General features: G+C 50.8%; 1 protein-coding gene across 1 annotated transcript in view; it reads right to left on the minus strand.

The window, feature by feature from the left end:
* The window catches only part of RFX6 (regulatory factor X6), a 69,536-nt gene extending 59,370 nt beyond the window's left edge, over positions 1 to 10,166 (minus strand). Inside the window, exons 1-3 of the mRNA XM_038762687.1 lie at positions 10,010 to 10,166; positions 8,401 to 8,560; positions 1,202 to 1,325 (exon numbers count right to left, since the gene is read on the minus strand). Of these exons, the coding sequence (XP_038618615.1) occupies positions 1,202 to 1,325; positions 8,401 to 8,560; positions 10,010 to 10,166 (441 nt within the window). The remainder of the gene's footprint in view (positions 1 to 1,201; positions 1,326 to 8,400; positions 8,561 to 10,009) is intronic.
* Between the last annotated feature and the right edge of the window lie 1,484 nt (positions 10,167 to 11,650).

Genomic DNA, 11,650 nt, shown 5'->3' on the forward strand with positions numbered 1-11,650 from the left:
TATTTATTGAGTGTTTACTCTGTGCAGAGCACCTGTACTAAGCACTTGTGAGAGTACAGTAGAGCAAGAAACAGACACATTCCCTACCCACAACAAGCTTACCGTCTAGAGGGGGAGAAAAGTCCTTTGGGAAAATAAAAATATCAGGGTGTTAGCAATATTATTATTATTATTAATAGTAATAATAATCATAATGGCATTTGTTAAGCACTTACTATGTGCAAAGCACTGTTCTAAGCGCTGGGGGATACAAGGTGATCACGTTGTCCCACGTGGGGCTCAGTCTTAATCCCCATTTTACAGATGAGGCAAATGAGGCTCAGAGAAGTTAAGTGCCTTGTCCAAGGTCACAAAGCAGACATATCATCATCATCATCAATCGTATTTATTGAGCGCTTACTATGGTGGAGCCGGGATTAGAACCCATGACCTCTGACTCCCAAGTCCGTGCTCTTCCCACTGAGCCACGCTGCTTCTGCTATTAGTATTAATAATAATAATAATAATGACATTTATTAAGTGCTTACTATGTGCAAAGCACTGTATTAAGCGCTGATAATAATGATGGCATTTATTAAGCGCTGTGCAAAGCACTGTTCTAAGTGCTGGGGAGGTTACAAGTGATCAGGTTGTCCCACGGGGGGCTCACAGTCTTAGTCCCCATTTTACAGATGAGGTAACTGAGGCATAGAGAAGTTAAGTGACTTGCCCAAAGTCACACAGAGGACAATTGGCAGGGCCAGGGTTTGAACGCATGACCTCTGACTCCAAAGCCCGTGTTCTTTCCACTGAGCCACTGATACTGTTATTCTCCCCACAATAGATGGGGCTCAAACAGAAATAGATTTATTTTCTAAAGCTCCCCTCATCCTTTGCCACCCAATGAGGTTGGGAAGGAGCTGAAGATGTGTTTTCTGATGTATCCCATTCCCAGGAGGACAGAGGAACAGGGCCGGCCCGCCTGGCAGGGCCAGCACCTATAGCCCTAGGCAGAGTGAAGGGGAGCCCCGCCGAGGCCTCATCAATCAATCAATCAATCGTATTTATTGAGTGCTTACTTTGTTCAGAGCACTGTACTAAGTGCTTAAACCTCAGTGGTCCCCAAAGGACAGGCTTTCATGGTCAGCCAGATTGATGTGGCTTCTCCAGGTTGGGTCCCCAGGGGCTGGGGCCGGGGGGAAGCAGAACTGAGGGGGCTCACCTTGCCGAAGGTAGCGGCGCAGGCTGGCTCCAGGTGCTCCTTCCTGCAGAAATCCAGGTAGTGGGCGTAGAGGATGCAGCGAGGTAAGCAAACGCCTTCACACACGATGTAGTTCTCCTCCAGCCTGACGGGTGGGAGCACAATTAGAAATCCATCCCAGATCTCCTCAAAAATCTCCAGTGGCTACCAATCAATCTGCGCATCAGGCAGAAACTCCTCACCCTGGGCTTCAAGGCTGTCCATCACCTCGCCCCCTCCTACCTCACCTCCCTTCTCTCCTTCTCCAGCCCAGCCTGCACCCTCCACTCCTCTGCCGCTAATCTCCTCACCGTGCCTCCTTCTCGCCTGCCCCGCCGTCGACCCCCGGCCCACATCATCCCCCGGGCCTGGAATGCTCTCCCTCTGCCCATCTGCCAAGCTAGCTCTCTTCCTCCCTTCAAGGCCCTACTGAGAGCTCACCTCCTCCAGGAAGCCTTCCCAGACTGAGCCCCTTCCTTCCTCTCCCCCTCGTCCCCCTCTCCATCCCCCCATCTTACCTCCTTCCCTTCCCCACAGCACCTGTATATATGTATATATGTTTGTACATATTTATTACTCTATTTATTTATTTTGCTTGTACATATCTACTCTATTTTATTTTATTAATATGTTTGGTTTTGTTCTCTGTCTCTCCCTTCTAGACTGTGAGCCCACTGTTGGGTAGGGACTGTCTCTATATGTTGCCAACTTGTACTTCCCAAGCGCTTAGTACAGTGCTCTGTACACAGTAAGTGCTCAATAAATATGATTGATTGATTGATTGATTGATTTTCTCCACTCTCTCTCCCTCCTTCTCCTTGAGCCCTACCCAGCTGTGAGTCAGGCACTGAGTCCCGGGATTATTTATTTATTCATTCTTTCTTCCATACCCTTTCTCTAAAATTTTCCTCCTGCTCCCGTTGTCTCCCTATAACGTGTCCACCTATCAGTTCCTATAACAATAATCATCATCAATCACATTTACTGAGTGCTTACTATGTGCAGAGCACTGTAATAATAATAATCATAGTATTTGTTAAGCACTTACTATGTGCCAGGCACTGTACTAAGCACTGGGGTGGCTACAAGCAAATCAGGTTGGACACAGACCCGTCCCATGTGGGGTTCACAATCTCAATCCCCATTTTACAGATGAGGTCACTGAGTCACTGAGAAGTGAAGTGACTTGCCCAAGGTAGAGCCGGGAATGTGTCTTCTGCTTTGATTGCACCCTCTCAAATGTCAACTCTGGTGCTAAACACTCAATAAACGCTCAATAAGTAAAAAACTAATTTTTTAGACTGTAAGATCCTTGCAGACAAGGAACATGTCTATCAACTCTGCTGTATTGTACTCTACCAAGTGCTCAATACAGTGCTCTGTACACAGTAAGCACTCAATAAATGCCATTGAATGAATGAATGAATGGAGTTGAGAGTTAGCAGAGAGGTTTTACCTTCCATAGATCAACTGGGCAGATTAGTGTTGTTGATCAACAACAATTAATGTTTCTGCAATTTCTCAAGAAGCAGTGTAGCCTAGTGGATAGTGGATAAAGCATGGGTCTGGGATCCAGAAGGACCTGGGTTCTAAGCCTGGCTTTGCCACTTGTCTGCTGTGTGACCTTGGGCAAATGGCAACTTCTCTGTGCCTGTTACCCACATACCTCATCTGTAAAATGGGGATTAAGACTGTGAACCCCATGTGGGACAGGGACTGTGTCCAACCTGATGAGTTTGTATCTATCCCAGGGCTTAGTACAGTGCCTGACACATAGTAGGCGCTTAACTGTACCTTGTTCTCTCCTGTCCCGCCGTCGACCCCTGGCCCACATCCTCCCCCTGGCCTGGAATGCCCTCCCTCCACACATCTGCTGAACTAGCTCTCTTCCTCCCTTCAAACTGAGAGCCTACCTCCTCCAGGAGGTCTTCCCAGACTGAGCCCCCTTTTTCCTCTCCTCCTCCCCATCCCCCTGCCCTACCTCCTTCCCCTCCCCACAGCACCTGTATATATGTTTGTACAGATTTATTACTCTGTTTACTTTACTTGTACATATTTACTATTCTATTTATTTTGTTAATGGTGCGCATCTAGCTTTAATTCTATTTGTTCTGATGACTTGACACCTGTCCACATGTTTTGTTTTGTTTTGTTGTCTTGCACTTGCTAACTTGTGCTTCCCAAGTGCTTAGTACAGTGCTCTGCACACAGTAAGCGCTCAATAAATACGATTGATTGATTGTCTGTCTCCCCCATCTAGACTGTGAGCCCGTTGTTGGGTAAGGACCATCTCTTTATGTTGCCAACTTGTACTTCCCAAATGCTTAGTACAGTGCCCTGCACACAGTAAGTGCTCAATAAATACGATTGAATGAAAGAATAAACTAATACCATTTTAAAAAAATGATTCTCTCTTTCCCTGGCAGGTCAAATCTCCCTGCTCAGCCTCTGACCTGGCTGCCAGTGCTCCTACAAGGAGCCGGACATTTCCCCTGATGTATGTCCAGCAGCTTAGGGGAGACCCCCTCTCCCTCCCTCCAGGGCCAGGGCCAGGTGGCTCCACCGCTGGGGCTTGGCCTTGGGGGAAGACCCCTCTGCTCTCCTGTGCTTCAGAGAATGAGGGTCTCAGCTGTGGCGACCCCCCCAAACCGGGTGGACAAAACCCAATGACATGTGGACATGCCACGCGACCCCTCTCCCTGATGGACAGAGCAGAAGTGCTCCCAGCTCCTGGAGTGTGTATATATGTGTGTGTTGGGGTGGGGGAGGAATGGGGGTTGTGAGGCTTCGACACCCCGTTAATAAGTTGTCGAGGAATCACACCTGTCCGCATCTCCTGAACCCAGGATCCCACTCCAGAAAGCCCCCGTCCTGACTCCCCCGGCCCAGATCCGGGCCTGTGGGAGTCAGTTACCGGGCTGTCCACCTCCTAGGAAGGAAACACGTACTAGAAAGGAAAGGTTGAGTCCTCCAGGGACCGGAGGCAGTCCTCTCCCCTAAACGGGAACATCTTCCCAACCTCGGACGGCCAGAAACACGGATCGCAAGCCCACACAATTCATTGCTTTCCCCGCAATTGATGACTTTATTGTGCAGAGCCTACAAAAAGGCCTTCCCCCCGCCCCCCATGTACCCCCATTTCTCGGGGCTGGGGGCTGGGTGAGGGGGTCTCTGGACCCAGTAGAAGCAGCCAAGCCAGGATGAGTCGGGATTGCTGGAGGGGAAGGAAAGGGGAAGGAGGGAGATGCGGATGGAAGCAGGACCGCTCCCAGCTGGCCGTCCAAGCCCGGGTAATCAGGGCACAGGAGATAATAACAATAATAATAATAATAATAATAATAATAATAATAATAGTTAAGCGCTTACTATGTGCCAAGCACTGTTCTAAGCACTGGGGTAAATACACGGTAATCAGGTTGCCACACGTGGGGCTCACAGTCTTAATCCCCATTTTACAGATGAGGTAACTGAGGCACAGAAAAGTGAAGTGACTTGCCTAAGGTCACACAGCAGACAAGTGGCAAAAGCGGGATTAGAACCCACGATCTCTGACTCCCAAGCTCGGGCTCTTTCCACTGAGCCACGCTGCTTCCCACTTCATTCATTCAATAGTATTTATTGAGTGCTTACTCTGCGCAGAGCACCGGACTAGGCGCCTGGAAAGTACAATTCGGCAACGGATTTCCCGTGGTCTTTTTTTTATTAGCGAGGTAGCTCGTTAGCAATCGGGTTACTTTAATGAGTCTGCGATTCGCCCGCCCCTGGAGAGGGAATTTATCAGAATTTATGGCCCGGGGCTACTGGGGACCCAAAATAGGCTCTATTCCGGGGGCTAGGGGGTGGGAGGACCCCTCCTCCCACTCTTCGTCGGAGGATTTGTGGGATGTGGACCCAAAGTGACCCAGGCCGGTCCCTGGGATTACTGAGGGATAATCTATCCAGGCGCTATTATCCCGGACGATCGTTTCCCCTGGTTGCTCCTCTGTTTAAGCGCTTAGTACAGTGCTTTACTAATAAATAAATTAGTAATAAATTATTACTCAATAATTACCCTTCCTTCCTCTCCCCCTCCCTTCCTTCCTCTCCCCCTCGTCCCCCTCTCCATCCCCCCCCCATTTACCTCCTTCCCTTCCCCACAGCACCTGTATATATGTATACGTTTGTACATATTTGTTACTCTATTTATTTTACTTGTACATATCTATTCTATTTATTTTATTTTGTTAGTATGTTTGGTTTTGTTCTCTGTCTCCCCCTTTTAGACTGTGAGCCCACTGTTGGGTAGGGACTGTCTCTATATGTTGCCAACTTGTACTTCCCAAGCGATTAGTACAGTGCTCTGCACACAGTAAGCGCTCAATAAGTACGATTGATGATGGTGATGATAAATACGACTGAATGAATGAATAAATAAAGCGGGCCCCTTCCCGGACACCCACTTCCCTTCCCGGGACCCGCACCCTGCGCAAAACGCTCCCCGCACCCTACCGCCCACATCATTTCTCGCCTGTCCCGCCGTCGACCCCCGGCCCACGTCCTTCCCTCCACACACCCGCCAAGCTAGCTCTCTTCCTCCCTTCAAGCCCTACTGAGAGTTCACCTCCTCCAGCAGGCCTTCCCAGACTGAGCCCCCTTTTTCCTCTCCTCCTCCCCATCCCCCCCCGCCCTACCTCCTTCCCCTCCCCACAGCACCTGCATATATGTTTGTACAGATTTATTACTCTATTTTACTGTACATATTTACTATTCTACTTATTTTGTTAATGATGTGCATTTAGCTTTAACTCTATTTGTTCTGACGACTTGACACCTGTCCACAAGTTTTGTTTTGTTGTCTGTCTCTCCCTTCTAAACTGTGAGCCCGCTGTTGGGTAGGGGCCGTCTCTATATGTTGCCGACTTGTACTTCCCAAGCGCTTAGTACAGTGTTCTGCACACAGTAAGTGCTCAATAAATACGATTGAATGAATGAATGAATGAATCGTTTCTGCAGCCGAAAACGGACCTCGCGGTCCAACCTGCGACCCCGAAGGGGGTCAGCCGGGTTTGCGGACAGAAGCGGGAGCGGAGACCCCGGGGATTCATCCAGTCATTCAGTCGTATTTATTGAGCGCCTACTGTGTGCAGAGCACTGAACTAAGCGCTTGATGGGGTGGGGAGGTCAGCACCTCCAAAGAAGAAATTGACCGGAGGGAAAGTCGAGCCTTGAACTGGACTATCTACAAACCTGGGCTCGCCTGGGACCGACATGGCTTTACTAACAATAACAATAATAACGATGGTGGTATTTGTTAAGCGCTTACTATGTGCCAAGCATTCATTCATTCATTCAATCGTATTTATTGAGCGCTTACTGTGTGCAGAGCACAGTACTAAGTGCTTGGGAAGTACAAGTTGGTAACATACAGAGACGGTCCCTACCCAATAGCGGGCTCACAGTCTAGAAGGGGGAGACAGACAACAAAACTACGCATATTAACAAAATAAAATAAATAGAACAGTAAATATGTACATGTAAAATAAATAGAGTAATAAATATGTACAAACATATATACAGGTGCTGTGGGGAGGGGAAGGAGGTTGGGCGAGGAGGAGGAGGGGGGAGGAGGAGGGGAGGAGGGAGAGGAGAAGGAGCGGGCTCAGTCTGGGAAGGCCTCCTGGAGGAGGTGAGCTCTCAGTAGGGCTTTGAAGGGAGGGAGAGAGCTAGCTTGGCGGATGGGCAGAGGGAGGGCATTCCAGGCCAGGGGGAGGATGTGGGCTGGGGGTCGACGGCGGGACAGGTGAGAACGAGGCACAGTAAAGAGGTTAGCGGCAGAGGAGCGGAGGGTGAGGGCTGGGCTGGAGAAGGAAAGAAGGGAGGTGAGGTAGGAGGGTGCGAGGGGATGGACAGCCTTGAAGTCGAGAGTGAGGAGTTTTTGCCTGATGCGTAGGTTGATTGGTAGCCACTGGAGATTTTTGAGGAGGGGAGTAACATGCCCAGAGCGTTTCTGCACAAAGATGATCCGGGCAGCAGCGTGAAGTATAGATTGAAGTGGGGAGAGACAGGAGGATGGGAGATCGGAGAGGAAGCTGATGCAGTAATCCAGTCGGGATAGGATGACTGTTCTAAGCGCTGCGGTAGAGACAAGGTAATCAGGTTGTCTCACGTGGGGCTCACAGTCTTCATCCCCATTTGACAGAGGTGGTATGTGAGGCAGAGACGATTGAAGTGGCTTGCCCAATGTCACACAACAATTATTATTATTATTATTATTAATACTATTATGGTATTTGTTACGTGCTTACTATGTGCCAAGTGATGTATCTCTCCCTTCTAGACTGTTAGCCCGTTGTTGGGTAGGGACCGTCTCTATATGTTGCCGACTTGTACTTCCCAAGCGCTTAGTACAGTGCTCTGCACACAGTAAAGCGCTCAATCAATACGATTGAATGAATGAATGAATAGGGTATCTACGAGGTAATCGGGTTGGACACAGTCCCTGTCTCACAAGGAGCGCACAGTCTCACTCCTCATTTGACGGATGAGGTAACTGAGGCACAGAAAATAATAATAACGATGGTATTTGCTAAACGTTCACTATGTGCCTAGCACTGTTCTAGGCGCTGGGGGAGATATAAGACAATCAAGTTGTCCCACGTGGGGCTCACAGTCTCACTCCTCATTTGACGGATGAGGTAACTGAGGCACAGAGAATAATAGTAACGATGGTATTTGCTAAACGTTCACTATGTGCCTAGCACTGTTCTAGGCGCTGGGGAAGATACAAGACAATCAGGTTGTCCCACGTGGGGCTCACAGTCTCACTCCTCATTTGACGGATGAGGTAACTGAGGCACAGAGAATAGTAATAACGATGGTATTTGTTAAGCGTTTACTATGTGCCTAGCACTGTTCTAGGCGCCGGGGGAGAGGCAAGGTAATCATCATCAATCGTATTTATTGAGCGCTTACTCTGTGCAGAGCACTGTACTAAGCTCTTGGGAAGTACAAGTTGGCAACATATAGAGACAGTCCCTACCCAACAGTGGGCTCAAGGTAATCAGGTTGCCCCATGCAGGGCTCACAGTCTTCATCCCCACTTTACAGACGAGGGAACTGAGGCCCAGAGAAGTGAAGTGACTTGCCCGAAGTCACACAGCAGAAAAGTGGAGGAAGCGGGGTCGGGGGAGGGGGGCTCTTACCATTGCAGGGTGAGCTGCGTTTGCTTCTTCTTCTCCTTCATCAGCTGGGTGACGCTCCTCCTCTGGGACAAGGGGTCCGGTGACTTGCCTTTCCCGTCGCGACTGTCCGTATCGTCTTCTCCCCCCGAGGACGGGGCTTCGGGGCTGAGAAGGTGCATCTCTGGCCGCGGGGACAAGGGGTTGAGGGGTTGGGGGGACAAGTGACGACCCGTGGGGTTGAGGGGTTGGGGGGACAAGTGACGACCCGTCCTGATCACTCTGGTGGGGGTCCGGGGAGCATCGGCGTGGGACGTGTCCTGTCCCGGCATCTCCGGGCTTGGCCTCTCCAGACCCCCGAACTCGCAGATCTCCAGCCCCCCACTCTCCCCAGACCATAATAACAATAATAATAATATTAATGATAGTGTTAAACGCTTATAATAATAATGTCGGAATTTGTTAAGCGCTTACTATGTGCCAAGCACTGCTCTAAGCACTGAGGTAGATACAAGATGATCAGGTTCTCCCGCGTGGGGCTCACAGTCTTCATCCCCATTTTTACAGATGAGGGAACTGAGGCCCAGAGAAGTGACTTGACTTGCCCCAAGTCACACAGCTGACAAGTGGCGGAGCAGGGATTAGACCCCACGACCGGGCTCTTTCCACTGAGCTACGCTGCTTCCCTTATTACTATGTGCCCAGCACTGTTCTAAGCGCTGGGGTAGATACCAGGTCATCAGGCTGTCCCCCGTGGGGCTCACAGTCTTCCCCCCCGTTTGACAGATGAGGTCACGGAGGCACAGAGAATAATAATAGCAATAATAATTGTATTAGTTAAGTGCTTGCTATGTGCCACGCACTGTTCTAAGCGCTGTGGTAGATACAAGGTCATCAGGTTGTCCCACGTGGGGCTCACAGTCTTCCACCCCGTTTGACAGATGAAGTCATGGAGAAACAGAGAACAATAATAATAATAATAATAATAATAATGGTATTTGTTCAGCACTATGTGCCAAGCACTGTTCTAAACACTGGGGTAGGTATAATAATAATAATAATAATAATGGCATTTGTTAAGCGCTTACTATGTGCCAAGCACTGTACTAAGCTCTGGGATAGATAGAAGGGAATCAAGTTGTCCCACGTGGGGCTCACGGTCTTGCTCCCCGTTTTTTATATGAGGAAACCGAGGCCCAGAGAAGCGAAGTGACTTTGCCCAGGTCACCCAGCAGACAAGCGGACAGGACAAGTCCTGGGCACGTAGAGACGCAGCGTGGCTCGGTGGAAAGAGCCCGGGTTTAGGAGTCAGAGGATGTGGGTTCTAATCCCGCCTCTGCCGCCTGTCAGCTGAGTGCCTTCGATTTAACTTCTCTGTGCCTCCGTTCCCCCATCTGGAAGATGAGGATGAAGACTGTGGGACAACCTGATGACCTTGTATCTCCTCCAGCGCTTAGAACAGTGCTTGACACCTAGTAAGCGCTTAACAAAAACCATCATCATCATTATTATTATAGTAAGAAGTAGAGGAGCGGGGGTCCCTGACTCTCAAGCCCGGGTTCTTTCCTTAGATCCCCTCGATTCATGCCCCCCGCCCTTGCCCCCTCTGGGCCCCGGCCCTGTGGGCGCTCACCAGCTTTGACCCCGGGGGACAGGCCCGGGTCCTGTCCGCCCCTTTGCCCGGCGCTGCCCCGAAGGATGCCCGGCTCCGGCCCCGCGGGGTACGGGGGCGATGCTCTGGTCAGCAGCTCCTCCAAACCAGGCTCCTGGAGGCTGGACTCCCCTGCCATCGCGCTCAGAGGCTGGGGGGCCCTTGGGGGGCTCCGGCCGGCTGGAGGGGCCGGACACCCCCCCAGGGGGGCGAGGGGGAGGGCATAGTGGACGGTCGCAAGGGGAGTGGCAGTTGCAAGGGGCCGGGGGAGGGGGTGGGAGGGGGTCCTGGTCTGGGGGGAGGGAAGGAAAGAGATGCTGGGGTGCTGGGAGGGGGCGGTCAGGTCTTGGGGTGCTGGGGAATTGGGGGTGGGGGGCTGGAGGGGGCCAGTCTCTGCCCGGCTCCCTATCCCGGACTGTCTCCTCTCCGAAGCTGAGAGCTGGTGGGAATGGGCCCGCCCCGCCCCCCTACCCACCCATTCCCAAGGCCACCCCGCCCCGGAGGGACCGGGTTATGGATGGGGAAGGGGAGAGAGGGGGCAGCGGCTGCCGCAGGTCTGGCCAGCCCATTAATGATTAACCGGACACACAAAGGCGGGGGGCGAGCCGGAGAGGAGGGGCCGAGCCCCAGGAGGAAGAGGGGCGAACTAGCAAAAGGGTGTCGGCAGAGGGGGGATGCTCACCCTCTCCATACTAATAATAATTGGGGCCTTTGTTAAGCCCTTTCCAGGTGCCAAGCACTGTACTGAGCGCTGGGGTGGAGACAAGCACATTGGGTCCCGTGTGAGGCTCACAGTCTTGATCCCTATTCTCCAGATGAGGGAACTGAGGCACAGAGAAGTAAAGTGACTTGCCCAAGGCCACACAGCGGACAAGCGGCAGAGCCGGGATTGGAACCTATGACCTGCTGACTCCTAGGCCCGTGCTCTATCCACGACAATAATAATAATAATGGTATTTGTTAAGCGCGTACGAAGCCAAGCACTGTTCTAAGCGCTGGGGGAGATACAAGGTGATAAAGTTGTCCCGCGTGGGGCGGCTGTGAGCCCACTGTTGGGTAGGGACCGTCTCTATATGTTGCCAACTTGTACTTCCCAAGCGCTTAGTACAGTGCTCCGCACACAGTAAGCGCTCAATAAATACGATTGATTGATTGATTGATTGATTAATCCCCCTTTTACAGATGAGGGAACTGAGGCACAAAGAAGGTAAGTGACTTGCCCAAAATCACACAGCTGACGAGTGGTGGCACTGGGATTAGAAGCCACGACCTCTGACTCCCGAGCCTGGGCTCTAATAAGCGCTTACTATTTGCCAGGTACTGTACTGAGCACTGGGGAGGATACAAACAAATCAGGTTGGACAGAGTTCCTTGTCCTACGTGGGCTCAGAGCCTCATATTTATTGAGCACTTACTGTGTGCAGAGCACTGTACTAAGCACACACTGTACTAAGGGTTGAGAATTCCTGCTCTCAATTTACAGGCTCAGGGGAGGGACCTCTTTCTCCACCACTGGTCGGGGCACGGTCAGTGGAAGACACGATCCACCTGGAAGAAAAGAGAGCAGCCCAAAAGAAGGTGAAAGAGCTGAGAATAATAATAATAATAAAATAATAATAATAA

The sequence above is a fragment of the Tachyglossus aculeatus genome, chromosome 2 (assembly GCF_015852505.1).
Source record: "Tachyglossus aculeatus isolate mTacAcu1 chromosome 2, mTacAcu1.pri, whole genome shotgun sequence".
Lineage (NCBI taxonomy): Eukaryota > Metazoa > Chordata > Mammalia > Monotremata > Tachyglossidae > Tachyglossus > Tachyglossus aculeatus.